The sequence below is a fragment of the Cervus canadensis genome, chromosome 1, assembly GCF_019320065.1.
Source record: "Cervus canadensis isolate Bull #8, Minnesota chromosome 1, ASM1932006v1, whole genome shotgun sequence".
In the NCBI taxonomy this organism is placed as follows: domain Eukaryota; kingdom Metazoa; phylum Chordata; class Mammalia; order Artiodactyla; family Cervidae; genus Cervus; species Cervus canadensis.
In genome coordinates, this window is record NC_057386.1 from 39,054,328 (window position 1) to 39,070,240 (window position 15,913).

The following is a 15,913-nucleotide window of genomic DNA, read 5'->3' on the forward strand; positions in this document are numbered from 1 at the left end:
GTGATTATTTCATTCTGAATATATTTATTTTCCCAGTTTCTATGATAGCAGAACAGCTTTAGCATGTAGATCATTACACATAACATGAAGAAGGGGGGATCCCATGTTTTGAGTTATACGTGGGCCCGGTTTTGGGACTTTTTTGTGTGTTTGAAAGAAGTCCTCCCCACCCCCTCAGCACTTCAGAGAACCAAGTTCAAAGTCTGTGATGCTACAGACCTGTGGGCATTTTCAGGGAAGCAACCACAGAGTGCTCTTCCTTCCCCTTCTCCATCTCTCCCCAGTCGGAGTTCCCACTTCTCACTTCCCTGCCGGTTACTTTGTAGAGAAGAACCTTGATCTTGATCTGACAACATGAATGAGCAATAGTGTGGTTAGAATTTTCTCTTGAAAGTTTCTAGCATATGGTCAGAGTCAGTCTCTATCAAGTGGGTTCAACATTTTTAGACAAAGTTCAACTTCCTTTTCTACAGTAAGGATAAAATCAGATACATGGTGAAATCCTAGAAGGGTGCTGTGGGGCACCAAGACAAGGCTTTAGGTCCCCAGTGTCTACCAGTCCTCCCACTCTCTGTAGAAAGAGCTTTGCTTGCTATAACAAGTATTTTTGTGACATGTTCCCCGTCCCACTTTCAGACCAGATTGGTGTCCCTGAACCCCTCCCACGGAGAAATTCCAGAGTTGCTACTCTCTCTGAGACTCAAGGGCTAGGAGGACAGTCTGTTTCCTCTCTTAATCAATCTCCTTCTCTTTTGGATGACTGTAGGCATCAATCAGTTCTGCAGTGATGTGAAGGAAATGCTTGGTTTCAGCCCTGGATGGTTTTGGAAGATCTGCTGGGTAGCCATCAGTCCTCTGTTTCTCCTGGTGAGTTGTCATCTCCCTTCTCCTCCTGGCCCTAGAGAAAAGATTCACCCTCACACACACACCACCACCCTCAAAGTTAACCACTCTTCTGGCTTCTGTCACATTATTTCATTGCTTCCCTGCTCCATGATAATAACACATAATGTTCATTGAGCAAGAAATGCCAGGCCAGACTTTATGCTAAACTTATATTCACTGCTGTTTTTTTTTTTTTAATGAAAATGGGTGAATTTATTATGAATATGAAATCATTATAAATTACACACACCAAACAGCAGAGTCCCCAAGATATATGAAGCAAACACAGAACTGAAGGGAGAACCAGACATTTCTATGATTATACTTGAAAGCTTCAATTCCTGGTTTTCAATATTGGATCAAACTTCTACACAGGCAGTCAATGAGGAAAGGGAAGATAAAGTCAGGTCTCAGTTCAATTTTAGGTCTAAAGTTTTATACCCAGGGTGAGGGCCTTGTTTGCCTTTCCTGAGTGTCAGCCCCAAGCATCATTCCTTCCCTGCGTGGAGAACATGAAAGTGAACTAACAGACATGGCTTCTTTCCTCAGGGCACTAATCCAGTGTCTCTCCCTTTGAAAAACAAATGAAAGGATTTAAGTAGATTATCTAGAAGCACTGGTAATAATATAAATTAATAACCCATTTATGTCAAGACTTCTGCTTCTAGTAATGGCAGACTAGTGATCCAGACCAACCCTCTCACTGAAAACAGCTAAAATTTCTGGATTTAAAAATACATTGTGTTTTAAGTTTACCAAAAAGCAATAGCAAGATGACAGGGTAATAAGCAACTACGAGGCCAAGATCTAGAGGAGCACTGGCGCCCACAGCACATACCAGAGCCCCGGGCCCTGAGAGTTTCTGCTGCTTGGGGCAGAGTTGGCTTTGGTTTTGGAAATCTCCAGCGTCCAGGGAATGGAAGTCAAGGAGGGCTTCTGTGGTAGAGAGAGAGACGCATGTAGCATAACAGAAGCAAGAATGAGCACGCTGCCCATCTTACAGGTGAATATCGAGACATGCAGGTACACAAAGCACAAAACATAAAGGGCTGCCCTGGGAAAGTCAAAAAGAATGCAGAAGAGTTGTTCTGAAAGAAGGCACACCTATACCCATGTCCTCTGAGGAAAGGGATGGCCCAGATATCCTAATAAGCTGGACTGAAGGAACAGGCTCTGGCTCTAGAAGATCAAAAAGCTCCTTCCACCCTAAATTGAGTTACAGATAAATGAAAGAAGTGAGAGTAATCCCTGCTGATGAGCACGGATTCACTTTACCCCAGGCTACCTCGGAGCACACTTGGGATGTTAGCAGGGCGCTTATCCATCTTTGGGCAAACAGGCAACCCTTGGAGCTGAGCACTCTCATTTGACAATAAATGAATTCTATGTCTGACTCAAGATTTATGCCTAAAGAACTTTGGCGGGGGTCATCTTTAAGAAAATGAATACAGAATTACTAGGACACCTGTCAGGTCCTTCATGAGCTGCACAGTAAGTCCTAGTAGCCACGATAAATATTACTATTATTTTTTTGACCACACCAAGCAGCATGCGGGATCATAGTTCCCTGAAAAAAGGATTGAACCCAGGTGCCCTGCAGTGGAAGCACAGTCTTAACCACTGGACAGCCAGGGAAGTCCCAATAAATACTGTTTTTATGCAGTATTTTTAAAAAATCAAAATTAATGCAAAAAAAATTTACTGATGAGCAAATTCTAGTATTTTAAACACACACAAGATCTGACCACATACTTGGCATGTCTCACCTCACTCACCCTAATCTGGTCCTATCAAGAGTTTGTCTTTTTAAAGTATTGCACTAAAATATTATTTCTTGATTACTGAACTTTGGCACCCCCTTAAATGCTGTATCCAAGGTGGAATACCTCATATGCCTTACTCTAGTCCTGGCCCCAGGCTTTTGGTATTTTCACTTCTGTGGCTGTCTGGCAGACTGGGTGAACACTTGGGCTACAATCAATGAGTTTCTGTGCCCAGTAAAATCCAGGTACAGATCTGGGTTCAGGCATGTGACTTATAATTTCTGTGATGTTCACTATACTCACTTCTTCTAAAGGTGCTTCAGGGTACAATTAAGAGGAGGCAAATCTGTCCTCCACTTCTGGGTTTACTTAACAGATCCCTTGCTCTGGGCTTTTTAAGGCTGCTTTAGGTAAACAATGAGTATGAGTAGCTTACTTAAAATATTCTTTTTCATTGAAGCCAAGTTATGAAAAAGAAAATATTGTATATGAGCAAAGGAGGTGGGGGTGTCTGGAGCAATACTTAGTGGCTACAGTGAGAGCTTGCAGCCTCCCTGAACTGCATGAGGTTCCACACACCGACACCAAGATGAGACGAGTTACAGCAGACATGGCTCCTGACCAGACCCTACCTTTCCCTGTCCCAAAATCACCTTCCTTAGTAGCCGGGGCTGGCTGAGGAGAGTCTGTCTGGAGAAAGGTTTGCAAATGGCCAGGCTCGTTTTGAAAGCTTCTTCCTGGACTTAGGATAGTGCTGTGCTGAAGATGGATGTGTGCTTAACAGTTTCCCATTTTTATTACCTGAGGACAAAGAAAAAAGATAAAAATAGACATTTAACCACACAAATAATTTACATTACTGTCTTCTTTATGACTATGAAATAATAAGATAAAATTAAATCAAGAGCAATAACGATTTCGGCACAGCAGTCACTAGGCAAAAACTGGCATTTACGCTCTCTCTGGAAAACAAACTGAAATAAGAAAACTCATAAACTGAGTGTTGGGAGTGCGGCGTGAAATTTTTCTTGGTTGAAATCTTCACTGAATTTTCAAGTAAAAAGTGTATTAAGCTGCTGTTTCCTTCCATTATTCCTTTCATTACACGGGCCAGTGGCAGGCAGGCATTTGTTGTCAAGATGCCTCGTGGCAGAGCCATCCTTGCTGAAACCCTAGTCCTTAGCTTGGGGTTAATAATAAAGAGAGGGGAGAGAAGAAACAGGTACTCAGGAGTCTGCATCCTCTCCGGGTCTTGAGAACCTTATTATGTCTCCTGGACATAGGTGCCTTCCATGTTACCAAAAACAATCAGCAGAGAAATGCAGGGGGAGATAAATAAAAACAAAGCAGAGAGAGAGAGAGAGATGAAGCCCTAGAACTGGCAGGAGCCATGGAGGAGAGGTTGCCCAGTTTATTCCTCCACCATCTGACAAACTGGGGCCTGAACTATGCCTGATGGATGCCAGTCTCTTCTCCTTTGTATCTCCCCTCAGTAACTCTCTGAGGCCTTGGCATCCCTACTGTAGGGGTTGAGATGGGGGTTGGGGACGAAAATCAAGATAAGCCCTTCTTTGTTTGCAGCTGAGGCACAGAAATTAGTGACTTCTTTGTGTCAGAGATCAATCTAGGATATCTCACCCTTAGGCAATTTCCTGAAATTATCTTCCCTTTAGCATTGTTGGCTTCCCCAGTGGCTCAGCAGGTAAAGAATCTGCCTGCAATGCGGGAGACCTGGGTTCGATCCCTGAGTTGGGAAGATCCCCTGGAGAAGGGAAAGGCTACCCACTGCAGTATTCTGGCCTGGAGAATTCCATGGACTGTAGAGTCCATGGGGTAGCCAAGAGTCAGACACGACTGAGCAACTTTCACTTCACTTCACTTTCTGCAGTATTAGGACTGTCTCTGTGTGGGTGTTGTGAATATTTTTCACTGTTTCTTGAAATTTCTGTTTTAGTTCATCATCTGCAGTTTTTTGATGAGCCCACCACAGCTACGACTTTTCCAGTATGATTATCCTCAGTGGAGCATCATCCTGGGTTACTGCATAGGAACCTCATCTTTCATCTGCATCCCCACATATATAACTTACCGGCTGATTGTTACTCCAGGGACACTTAAGGAGGTATGTGCTAGTTTGTGTGTAGTGCTTTTGTGTGTAGATTGGTGATTGTTTGGGAAGAAAAGGGTTCTTTTCTTGTGCTCTATTCAAAGGAGAGAAGTCCACCACAAGGATTCACCAAGAGGCTCTCAGCCTTATATAATCATATACCGACATCATTATGTAGCCTCTGATAGCTGCCACTGTCATCTTAAGGCATCTCCCATAAGCCTCAAGTATGAAGGGGAATGAGTGAGCTGTTTGGATGCTCCACAGCGCACAGCCTGGTATATAGCATTCTAAACATATTAGAAAACTACTTTGCCTCCTGCATTCCACTGAGCACAGACATCAGATCAATGGTGTCTGCAGCAATAACACAAATTTGACTTAAGTGGATTTAAAGTAAATCCACTTAAGTAGAGAGTATGGTGGAAAATGTCTGTGGTCACTTTTCTAACAGCAATGTGATAAGGGCTGTTTCAAAAATCATCACTAAATAAGGACGTTACAACAATATTATGTGTCTGTGTTAGTCGCTCAGTCGTGTCCGAGTTTTTGAGACCCCATGGACTGTAGCCCACCAGGCTCTTCTGTCCATGGAGTTCTCCAGGCAGGAATACTGGAGTGGGTTGCCGTTTCCTTCTCCAGGGGATCTTCCCAACCCAGGGATCAAATCCAGGTCTCCTGCGTTGCAAGTGGATGCTTTAGCATCTGAGCTACTAGGGAAGTCCAATAATATCATAGTTTTAGCTTAAGTTACTGGAGTAGGGGGAAAAAAAGCTGCCATTATAGCAGGATTTGTGTCAGTAAATGAATAGTGTGCTGTAAAAATTTCAATAACAACCTTATAATTTGTATAAGATTGTATATATTTTAAAGTATCTTCATGTAGATTATCTTACTTTGTTATCAAAGTACTCTGTGAGGTAGATGGGCAGGTATCCTTAGCGAAGATACTGAATCTGGGAATGCTGCCACTCACAGTTTCCTTATTTCAGTGACTTGTATAGGGACACAGTTTAGGGAGGCTCAGAATCCAGGACTTCTGGTTTTTGGTCCAATGCTCTTTCACCTTTAGGTGCAGCTTCTCTTTTGTGTCCTCAGGGTACTAATGGTTTGCGGATGTAGAAACTGGCTCTAGAGGTTAGAAAGACGAGTTGTCACTTTTCATCCTGTGCTGTCATAGTAGTTCAGGCCACCAGGATTCCCAGCGATGTTAGCAAAATTGAAAATGCTGGGTCGTTACTTGCTTGGTTGTGTTTCATGCCACAGCGAGGTTACTGTGGCAGGAGAGCCTGAAGAAGTAGCTGCTTACAGAAGTCTGTGGGTAGGTGCTTTTGTCAGAGGTGAGCTCAAAGGTGAAAAGTGGTATTTGGGAGAAAGCTAGAGGGACTGTGCTCTCCAACAACCTGAAATCAGAGCTGGGCTAGTCTGTGGGCTCTTAGAAGCAAAACTCATATTTGAGTTTATCACACTCATCTTCCTAAAACATTTCACAAGAAACATGAAGCCAGACAGCCTGAGGCAATTAAACAGCACCTCTTTTCTGAGAACTGAGATTGCTTCTTTTTCCAAATAGAAAAACTGAATTCTAGGTGAACAGAACTCTGCAAGGAGTTACTAATTTCCTACACGCAGAACAGCCCTATTACAACCTCATTTCTCCCAAAGCGTCATGGATTCTGGTGTTGTCTGAAATACATGCTCAGGCAAGAGTCATTGTGTTTGCTCCTTCTGGCTGTTCTTTATGGTAGTTATGATAGCCCGCTGACCCCACTGACTCAAACCCAGAGGCCAAGGTCAAGGTTGGGAATTCAGGTCAATAAATTTCAGTATTCTTTGGTCACAGACTGTACTTCAAGTTTTGGTTATCTTTCTTGCAAATTCCCGTTGGCCACAAGGAAATGCTACCCAAAGGTGTACAATTAAGAGAGCTCAGATCCATTAGTAGTAGAGGTTAAGGTTGATTGCAGGGCCATGTTTGGCACAGGCCACCAGATGGGAAACAGTGGGTTAGGAAGCATCACGATACAGCCAGTCATGGGGGCCTGGGAGGGAAAAGACTATGGCAAGTCACTTACCTTCTCTGGGCCTTAGTTTCTTCATCTTTAAAATGTGCTCACTGAACTGGATTAACATTTCCAAAGTGTGTTGTAAGGAGCTGTAGTTCCATGGGATATCAGTTAAGTGTTATTGCTGGGGAAATGTTACATGGTCAAATAATTTTGCAGAATGCTGGATTAAGGCAAAGTTAAATAGGTCTCTTTACGACAGGACTTCTGAAAAGCCTTAACATGCCTATAAGCATGCTTAGTTTCTAAGAGGAATAAAGCATGTTTTTGCCAAGCATCCCAAGGGACTATTAATTTTTTGTGAATACCAGACTTTATGGTCTGTAACATTCTATGTATGAGGGACAGAGAACTCATATGACATTTTGGTATGGTTTAAAAAAAAAAAAATAAGAGAAAAGTAAATTTCTTAACTCTTCTGGGCCCTAGCTATATACAAGGCTGGAGTTTGTGGAGTAAGTCACCACCTGCTCATCTGTAATTTAGAGCCTTGTCACGAGCATCTGCAACCTGGAAGTCTCAAGGTTGGAGTCATCAGCTGGATTAGGTGACTGTCAAAGAAGTCCTTAGTGACCTGCAGAAAGACACTGGGAATGTGGTCCCTAATAAGTAAGCAATCATGAAGATGGTAACAGTGACCCACTGCTTGCATGATCACCTTGCAGAAGGCCAGGGACTGGCAAATTTTGAGAGCAATAGTAGTCTGGCAACTGGAATGCTGCCCAAATATGGGAAATAAGTGGACCTGGCCTTTGGGGAGATGAGCAGTCAGGAGGGCAGCAGAATGGGCAAGTAGAGATTAGAGCAGAAAACCTTTTGTGCTTTTCACTGTGGGTCTTGCCTCTGCCATACACCTGACTGCTCTTCTCTCTCTGCACAGCATAGCTTCACTGAAGACTAGTTAGAGTGATGTGTCCAGTTCTCAAATAGCAAGGCCTAATTCTTCTTTATCAGTTATGGGTTACAGATTCATCTTTGGGAAAGAATGGTTTGTGAAAATTTGATTTCTATGACTAGACATGTCTGGGTTGCTGATGAGCACTGTCGTAACCCCTTTTTAAATGGATTCCCAGGGTGAGGTTTCGTTAAGGTCATCAGGAACACATGTACAATTTTGTGAATTTCATAACCTATGAGAATGGGAACTTTTTAGAACTCCATAGGCCCTTCTCCTTAAGAATTAACTCCCAGAACCAAGAAATAAAAAAGATCAAAGAGGACTACATACTTTTTCAATCTATTTTCAGATCCAATTTTGCTTTGCTCACCATGGGTTCAGACTTTTGGCCATCAAAGATTTTACTGAGCAACTGCATATTTTCTTTCCTAAACCTCTGCAGTGCTCCCCACATCTCTGAGCTGCTTCATGTCACCCTCATGCTAAGTTTTACAAGGCAGGCTGTATATTTCATACCCAAATCCAAGCATATTTCAGATCTGTCCCAAAGCTTCTGTGTACCTCAGCTGTTTCTACAGTAAAAATTCTCAGTCTTTTTCCTGTAATGAGTACTATGTCAAAATGAGATTGCTTTAGGGATGATGATTTGAATGGGCACATCTTTTAAAACTATGTAATAATTTGCACCCTTGTATGAACTAACTACAGGTGACTTCATTGAGGCAGTAATAACATCTTGGCTGTCACAGTGACTGGTGGCACCATGCACTGTGCCTGTAATATATATGCAGGGCACAGGAGCCTGGCTGAGGTGGGGGGAACCAGAATCCAGTGCTCACTCTGCTCCCCAAGCCCTCTGGGCCACATGCAGCCTCCTCTGCCCAGAGAAATGGATGTCCTTTCCCAGACCATCAAAGGCATGTTATGGGCCAGCATTGGTTCTATTGAAGGGTCATCATTTTCTCCTATTAGAAGGAGAGTGACTTTTTTACAGATGCTTTTATATAGTTCCTTTATATGGCATTTCTACCCATATTTGAGAACAAACAGGGGTTCCTTTCTTTTTAAAATTTCTTTATTTGGCTGCACCTCATGGCATGCAGAACTTCCCTGACCAGGGATCAAACCTGCACCCCCTGCAGTGAAAGCGTAGAATCTTCACCACTGGACCTCCAGGGAATTGAATCCCCGGGGTTCCTTTCTTAACAAAAGTCAATAAAACTATTCCAATTTACTATTAACCACCATTTAAATGCTATTTAACCTTTAATATCAATGTTGAAAAAAAACTTTGTTAAATTATAAGAATATTTATAACACCTTATCTTCTTCCTAACAGCGTATTATTAAAGGTGTCACCCCAGAAACACCAACAGAGATTCCCTGTGGGGACATCCGCTTGAATGCTGTGTAAAACATCAACAAAAGGAAGATGGCTTCCCAATAACCTCTTCCTCCAGTCCTGACAAGTCACACCTCGCCTTCTCCCTCTAAGTCCAGCTAAGCCTATCAATGGAAGGGCGTTCTTCATAGAGACACAGTCTCAAAAGACTATGGTGCCCAGATTCTTTCGGCCTCCAGTCACTTCATATGAAATCTCCAGGACATGTTACCACATTAGACTCTCTGATGCAGCTAAAGTGGACTGCTTTGAATGTGTGAGGCTGTGTATGGAGGTGATGAAAACCACCATGTCATCATTAGGACTAGTTTAGGATCAAGTCTGTGAGTCTCCTGTGTCATTCCTTCTTACGATCTTCAGTATCTAATATTGTTGCTTCCAAAGAGTTCGACTGTTCATGACTGCATAAACCATGTAAGAAAAAAACAGGGATACTGTCTTGCTAGCCATATGTTTTCTGAGTAGCAGAGAATCCTATAGCTGGAGTCTATTAGAACCCCGTAACCTGTGTGCTGCTGTGGAGTCAGGAGAGAAAGATGTAAGAAGCTAAATTGAAAAATAATGTGTATGTGTGAGCATGTGTGTCTGTGTGTACAACTGTTCCAGTGTATCCTTACCCGTTACAAACTATATGAATTTCCTCTAGTTTTTTTTTTTTTTACATTAACAAATTCCACCTACTGAAATTTGTATGTATGTTATTTGAAAGGTATAATTACGACAGGCTCTGCCACCTATTCCTTTTCCAAGGACACTGCTTTAGCCCATATGCTTTCCTCTGTGGGCTGGCCTTCAGTATTTGCTGCACTTCACTGCCATCTTCCTGTCTCTCTCTACTAAACATACAGGGTAACAGTCCACAGGCTAATCTGGCCTATTTCATTAGTCACTGTGGCTTGGCTGTGAACTACTTTGAAGATGAATATTGATAAATGCATCTTCAGTGTTCAGTTGGCTATCTGGTTTAAGCTCTGTCTACTTCAAATGACTGAGTTTGACCACTAAGGTTATTTTGCTTTGTGAAGACTAGATAAATCTAATTCTCACAGGGTGTAGAGGTCTGACACCCTGACCTAAACCAAGGTCATCCTCAATCCAAAAGTAATTAAGAGAGTCTGGTAAGTGAACCTCCTCCCAACTCCTTGACTTTTCTTGGGTGGCTATCAGGACAGTGGGCCCTCCAGATTATTTTCCAGATTGAGTCTAAGTAAGGCTGATTGGAAAAGGGACACTTAAGTTAATGACATTCATGCCACATAAAACCCTTAATACAGATCTAGTAAACGTGACTTCAGTGGCTTGGGACACTCAGATGCATAGGTAGAGAAGCAAATTTTACCTTGTAGTGACATTTCCTTAACCAAAACCTTAAAGGCAGTAAAGCCTAGTCAATGATAAAAGGACTCAATCTTCTGGCCCCATATCACATCAGTCCTCTATATGAATCTAATTCAATCCTAACAACCTTACAGAAAGAAGATCCCTATAGTAGAGGCCTAATTTTAACCAATTATAGATCTTTCTCCCTTGGCTTCCTTTCCCCAACAATATTCCCCAGCCATCTTCCTGTATTCCACTACATTCTTCTATTTCTGATGCCCTGCTTTCCCCAGTGGGGTATTTTCTCCATAGATGGTCAGCTGCTGAGAAATTTCCCAAATTATCAGAGGGAAAGAGAAAGGGGATTTAAAATGACTCTTAGTGACCTACCTTATCTTTGCTTTTTCATTCCTTCTTGCTACCTTATGTCCATTCTCTTTGCTTTCTAGAGTGCTGAAAGGAGAGAGGTAATGTAAGTGGCAGTGTATTTGGTGGTAAATAGCTTTGCAAATTTTAAGAACTTTAAATGGATTTATATGGATTTATAAATCCATATATGGATTCTCCCCCTTTCACACACGCTTATGCATTTTCCAAAGATACCATTTTTTAAACAGCACTTTTTCAAACAAAGAGTTTTGTCAAGCCAGGTGTTATACAGGTGTTTTGAAAATTTTCAAATGTCACTAGACTTTAAAAAAATCCAAAATCTCTCTTCAATATAGTCTGCATTTACTTGATTCCTACTTATTAATACTACTCTGAATATTTTTTAAGGAAAACTTAGTTGGTAGACCAACTTTAAAATAATCTTTTAAAGACCTTTTACATCTAATGTAGCATTTACATAAAAGTAAAAAATAAAAATGGAATGAATTGTAAAGTGCTGAAGTTAATTTCTTTTCTGTAATTAGTAAGAAATAACCAAGGAAAAGACAAGACACAACAAAAGAATGGAGGCCAACTCAGTTGACTGAGATTGTTCCTATATGTTGATATGTAATGGAGTCCAAACAATTTATCTCCATTCCAAAAAACTTGAAACCCATTTAAAACTTATTCCATTTGTTGTGTGGAATGAATGACTTGTAACCTAAATTCACTGCCCTGGCTGCCCCATCTGGAGATGGAAGCAAAGACCCCTACAAACCCACCCAGTCAATCAATGTATTAGCTCCAAAATCATATGACAGATCAAATAATGAATCTCAAAGTAAGACAAAGTGATTATGTGAGATTAGTCACTCTTTCACCATCCCCTCTTTTTATGCAGCTTGTTAATTTGGTGCCACCAATGCCAAACTTTTAAGTACAAAGTTCCATTTAACTCATCCACCCCAAATCTGAAAAGGGAGATTATTCTCCTAGAATTAGAACCATGTTCTCTCTGAAAAGTAAGAAAGACTGACCTGGCATGTTCTATCTGTTGTACAGTTGATTTGGAGGTCACCGTCAAAGCAAAGCTTAAAACCACGGAATGCAGCGGCTTACCTGTGCTGTTCTTACATATCTTAAGACAATCCTTAGCTATCCAATGGTACAATCCATACCTGGTTCCTCTTGCAGTACATCTTTTGGCTCATAAATCAACACCTGGTGCTTAAGATATCATTAAAACAAGGCAGTATTCAGAAGGCATTTTCTCCTTTTTTTATTTGGTCAGAGACAGTTGGGAAGAGCAGTAGATCCCTCAGAGAGACTATTACAACCTGTCATCACCATAAAGCAAGAAAACAATAGTCCTACGCAAAGTAGGAAGTTGTATACTTTAGTCATCATGGAGCTCACCCGTTACTTAAAAACACAAGGAGAGTTACACAAAAGGCTCTAAATTAGGAAGGTGAATTTAGAAAGGGCTGGCAAAGTATGCTGGAGACTGAAATTTATAAATTCAAATATTGAAAAAAAATCCCAAAATAAAACATTAAGACAAGGAATATCCCTATACTGTAGAACGCTTTCCTGGTGAAACATTCTGAATTTTTTTCTTCAGTATCACAGATAAATCAATGATATTTACTAAAATGTGTCTTATTTAGTTCCATGGAAGGACTATTTCAAAAGCTCTAAATCTTTTTTTGTTATTTTTATAGTATCACCTTTCCCCTTCATTGCTTAACTGTCTCTAAATTTCAATAATGGAACAATGTTTTAAAGTTCAGATAACTACATTAGAGGACAGAAACAAACCTAGTTACTTTCTCTACTCTTCCTGGAATCTAGAAATTTCTAAAGAAATATTCCCTCTCCTACAATGACATAATACTCCTCTCAATTTTTTAACAGGCATTTACTACAATGGAAAAGATGGAATCTTAAGTATGCCTTTGCTTATGTAACATATAGTTGGAATCCATTCAGTACTGCTTCTACATGGTGTATCAAAACAGAAATTTTTTTTAATGATTCACAATATATTTCAATTGAAATTTAAGCTTGTATTTCTCTTACCAGCACCTCATAATATCCATACCAAACTCCTTTACCACCAATCAAGTTTTTATTTCCTTATCAAAAACAGATTATCTTCACTGGCCAAATCTACTTTGGAACCAGTGTGCACTGGTGGAGCACGTCATCAGAAAAAAGTTTTATGTCTGCTAAACTAAGAACCTTATCATTTAGGAGAGAGAACAGGTGATTTCAGTCCTTCAGTTCTACAACTGAAGACTCCAATTACAGTAATCTATTTTTAACAAATTGTAAACACTAACAGTTCAAAAAACAAATATTTAGGAAATAGGAGCTAGCCCATCGCTAGGCTTAAAATGCCTGAAGTGACATACATCAAAAAAATCTCAGAGAAATGCTGAAAATAAAGAAATGAGTGAAAGTCAAAGTGTTAAACATCAGTTGTGTCCAACTCTTTGCACTCCCATGGGCTGAAGCCTGCCAAGCTCCTCTGCCCATGGGATTCTCCAGGCCAGAATACTGGAGTGGGTAGCTGTTCCCCTCTCCAGGGGATCTTCCCAACCCAGGGATCAAACCCAGGTCTCTTGCACTGCAGACAGATTCTTTACCATCTGAGCCACCAGGGAAGCCCCAAGTACCTAAATTTCCATAAACAAATAATATTTGCTAATTTTTTTAAAAAGCTACTTGATTCTTACTCAAACTCTAGTATTAAAAGTACACCTTATCATAAAACTTGATACATGAAAAATGCAGTTTAAAGGATAAAATTAGGGACTTATGTAAAATAAGAATTTGCAGTTATTTCTCCAGTAGCATTTAAATATGATCTGATTTACAAAAAAACCCAAAAAAATGTTTTCAGGATACTTTGTGTTGAACATATCAATGGTAGTGATTTAGTCGCTAAGTTGTATCTGACTCTTGGGACACCACGGACTGTAGCCTGTCAGGCTCCTCTGTCCTTGGGAATTCTCCAGGAAAGAATACTGGAGTGGGTTGCCATGCCTTCCTCCAGGGAATCTTCCCAACCCAAGGATCAAACCCGGGTTGCCTGCATTGCAGGCAGATTCTTTACCAACTGAGCTATGAGGGAAGGCCCGAATGTATCAATGGGGTGCTTCAAATTCTGGACTATATAGTTAACTGAATTATATAAATGGTACTTCATTTCCCTCATCTTTAGTTTCTTCTTCCACATTATCTATAGCCAAGAATAAATATTTTCTATTATTCACCTCTGTTAACTGTGATTATATGAAATTGTCCAATGTTATTTTTTACATGAAACATTTAAACTTCAGTGACAGAATTAAACCTATTTATACAAAATAAAGAGTCCCCTCTTTAAGATGCATAAAATGCCCATGTACTCATTTAGGCAATTTAGTCATAGATGTTCCAAATTATATTTTAAGACATCAGTAAATGCCTTTTGTTGTTAACTACTACTGTAGTAACTCTTAACATCATGATGAATAGACTGTCTCATTAAAAAGAATAAAAAAGCAGAAACAAAACTCCCTTCCAAACTCTTAAAAGAAAAATCTTAACTGTGTATTGTCAAAACATCCCCCAAAACATCACTGCATGCGATCTGCAAATACTTAGCATCAAAAGTACCTAGAATTAGAGATATTAAATTTCAGTAAAGCAAAATGAATTATTATAATCTGTGTAGAGCTTCAGTTTATAATGTACTTTCACTGGTATCAGGCTTCCCTGGTGGCTCAGATGGTAAAGAATCTACCCACAATGCAGGAGACCCGGGTTCAATCCCTGGGTCGGGAAGATTTCCTGGAAAAGGAAATGGCAACCCACTACAGTATTTTTGCCTGGAGAATTCTGTGGACAGAGGAACCTAGTGTACTAAAGTCATGGGGTCGCAAAGAATCAGACACAACTGAGGTGACTAACACTTTCACAAATATCATCTCACTCGATCATCAGAACTATGTGATAGATGTCATTTCCCCAGTTTTGTAGATAAGGAGCGTGAGGCACAGAGTGATTAACTGATTTGTCCAGGTTCACACAGCTGGAAAGTTCCAGAACAGGCCTTATACCTAGGTGTTTTGATTGCAGGTCAAAGATTATTTGCATGAAAGTCGCTCAGTCATATCGGACTCTGCGACCCCGTGGACTATACAGTCCATGGAATTCTCCAGGCCAGAATACTGGAGTGGGTAGCCATTCCCTTCTCCAGGGAATCTCCCCAACCCAGGGATTGAATCCACGTCTCCTGCATTGCAGATGGATTCTTTACCAGCTGAACCACAAGGGAAGCCCATTATTTGCATGTCTATCTTTAAACACATCATCCACATAAAACTCGTAGAAGAGAGTATAGGCTAAACATTCTCTGACATAAATCATACCAATGTTTTCTTAGGTCAGTCTCCCAAAGCAATAGAAAGAAAAACAAATGGGAATTAATCAGACTTAGAAACTTCTGCATAGCAAAGAAAACCATAAAATGAAAAGACAACCTATGAAATGGGAGAAAATATTTGAAAACAATGCAACTGACAGGGCTTAATGTCCAAAATACATAAACAGCTCATACAACCCAATTGAAAAATGGGCAGAAAACCTAAATAGACATTTTTCCAAAGAAGACATACAGATGGTCACAGGCACATGAAAAGGTTCTCAACATCACTAATTATGAGAGAAATGCAAATCAAAGCTACAATAAGGTACCATTTCATACCAATCAGAATCATGACCATTAAAAAGTCTACAAGTAACAAATGCTGGAGAATGTGTGGAAAAAACAGAATCCTGCTCCAGTGCTGGTGGGAATGTAAGTAGCTGCAGCCACTATGAAAAACAGCATAGAGGTTCCTCAGAAAACTAAAAATAGAATTACCATATGATGCAGCAGTCTCACTCCTGAGCATATATCTGGACAAAACTACAACCCAAAAAGATACATGCACTCCTATGTTCATAGCAACACTATTCACAATAGCCAAAGACAGAGACAATATCCAAGACATGGATACAACCTAAATGTCCACTGACAGATGAATGGATAAAGAAGATGTGGTATGTATG

At 40.5% G+C, this 15,913-nt stretch overlaps 1 protein-coding gene and 1 long non-coding RNA gene across 7 annotated transcripts in view; one reads left to right on the forward strand and one right to left on the reverse strand.

The window, feature by feature from the left end:
• SLC6A4 (solute carrier family 6 member 4) overlaps positions 1-9,803 on the forward strand; it is a 34,204-nt gene extending 24,401 nt beyond the window's left edge. The window contains exons 12-14 of the mRNA XM_043478889.1: positions 767-867; positions 4,603-4,770; positions 9,059-9,803. Coding sequence (XP_043334824.1) covers positions 767-867; positions 4,603-4,770; positions 9,059-9,133 — 344 coding nt within the window. The 3' untranslated portion in view covers positions 9,134-9,803. The remainder of the gene's footprint in view (positions 1-766; positions 868-4,602; positions 4,771-9,058) is intronic.
• LOC122448027 lies at positions 13-15,768 on the reverse strand. Of its 6 annotated transcripts, XR_006271488.1 has the most exons (4): positions 10,832-15,768; positions 7,236-7,408; positions 6,831-6,910; positions 13-3,449 (listed from the first exon to the last, which is right to left on the reverse strand). It is a non-coding gene; the product is annotated as an uncharacterized LOC122448027 (long non-coding RNA). The 6 variants fall into 6 exon arrangements; XR_006271485.1 differs by having other exon boundaries at positions 13-6,910; positions 7,236-7,395; XR_006271487.1 differs by lacking the exon at positions 6,831-6,910.
• Positions 15,769-15,913: the final 145 nt, after the last annotated feature.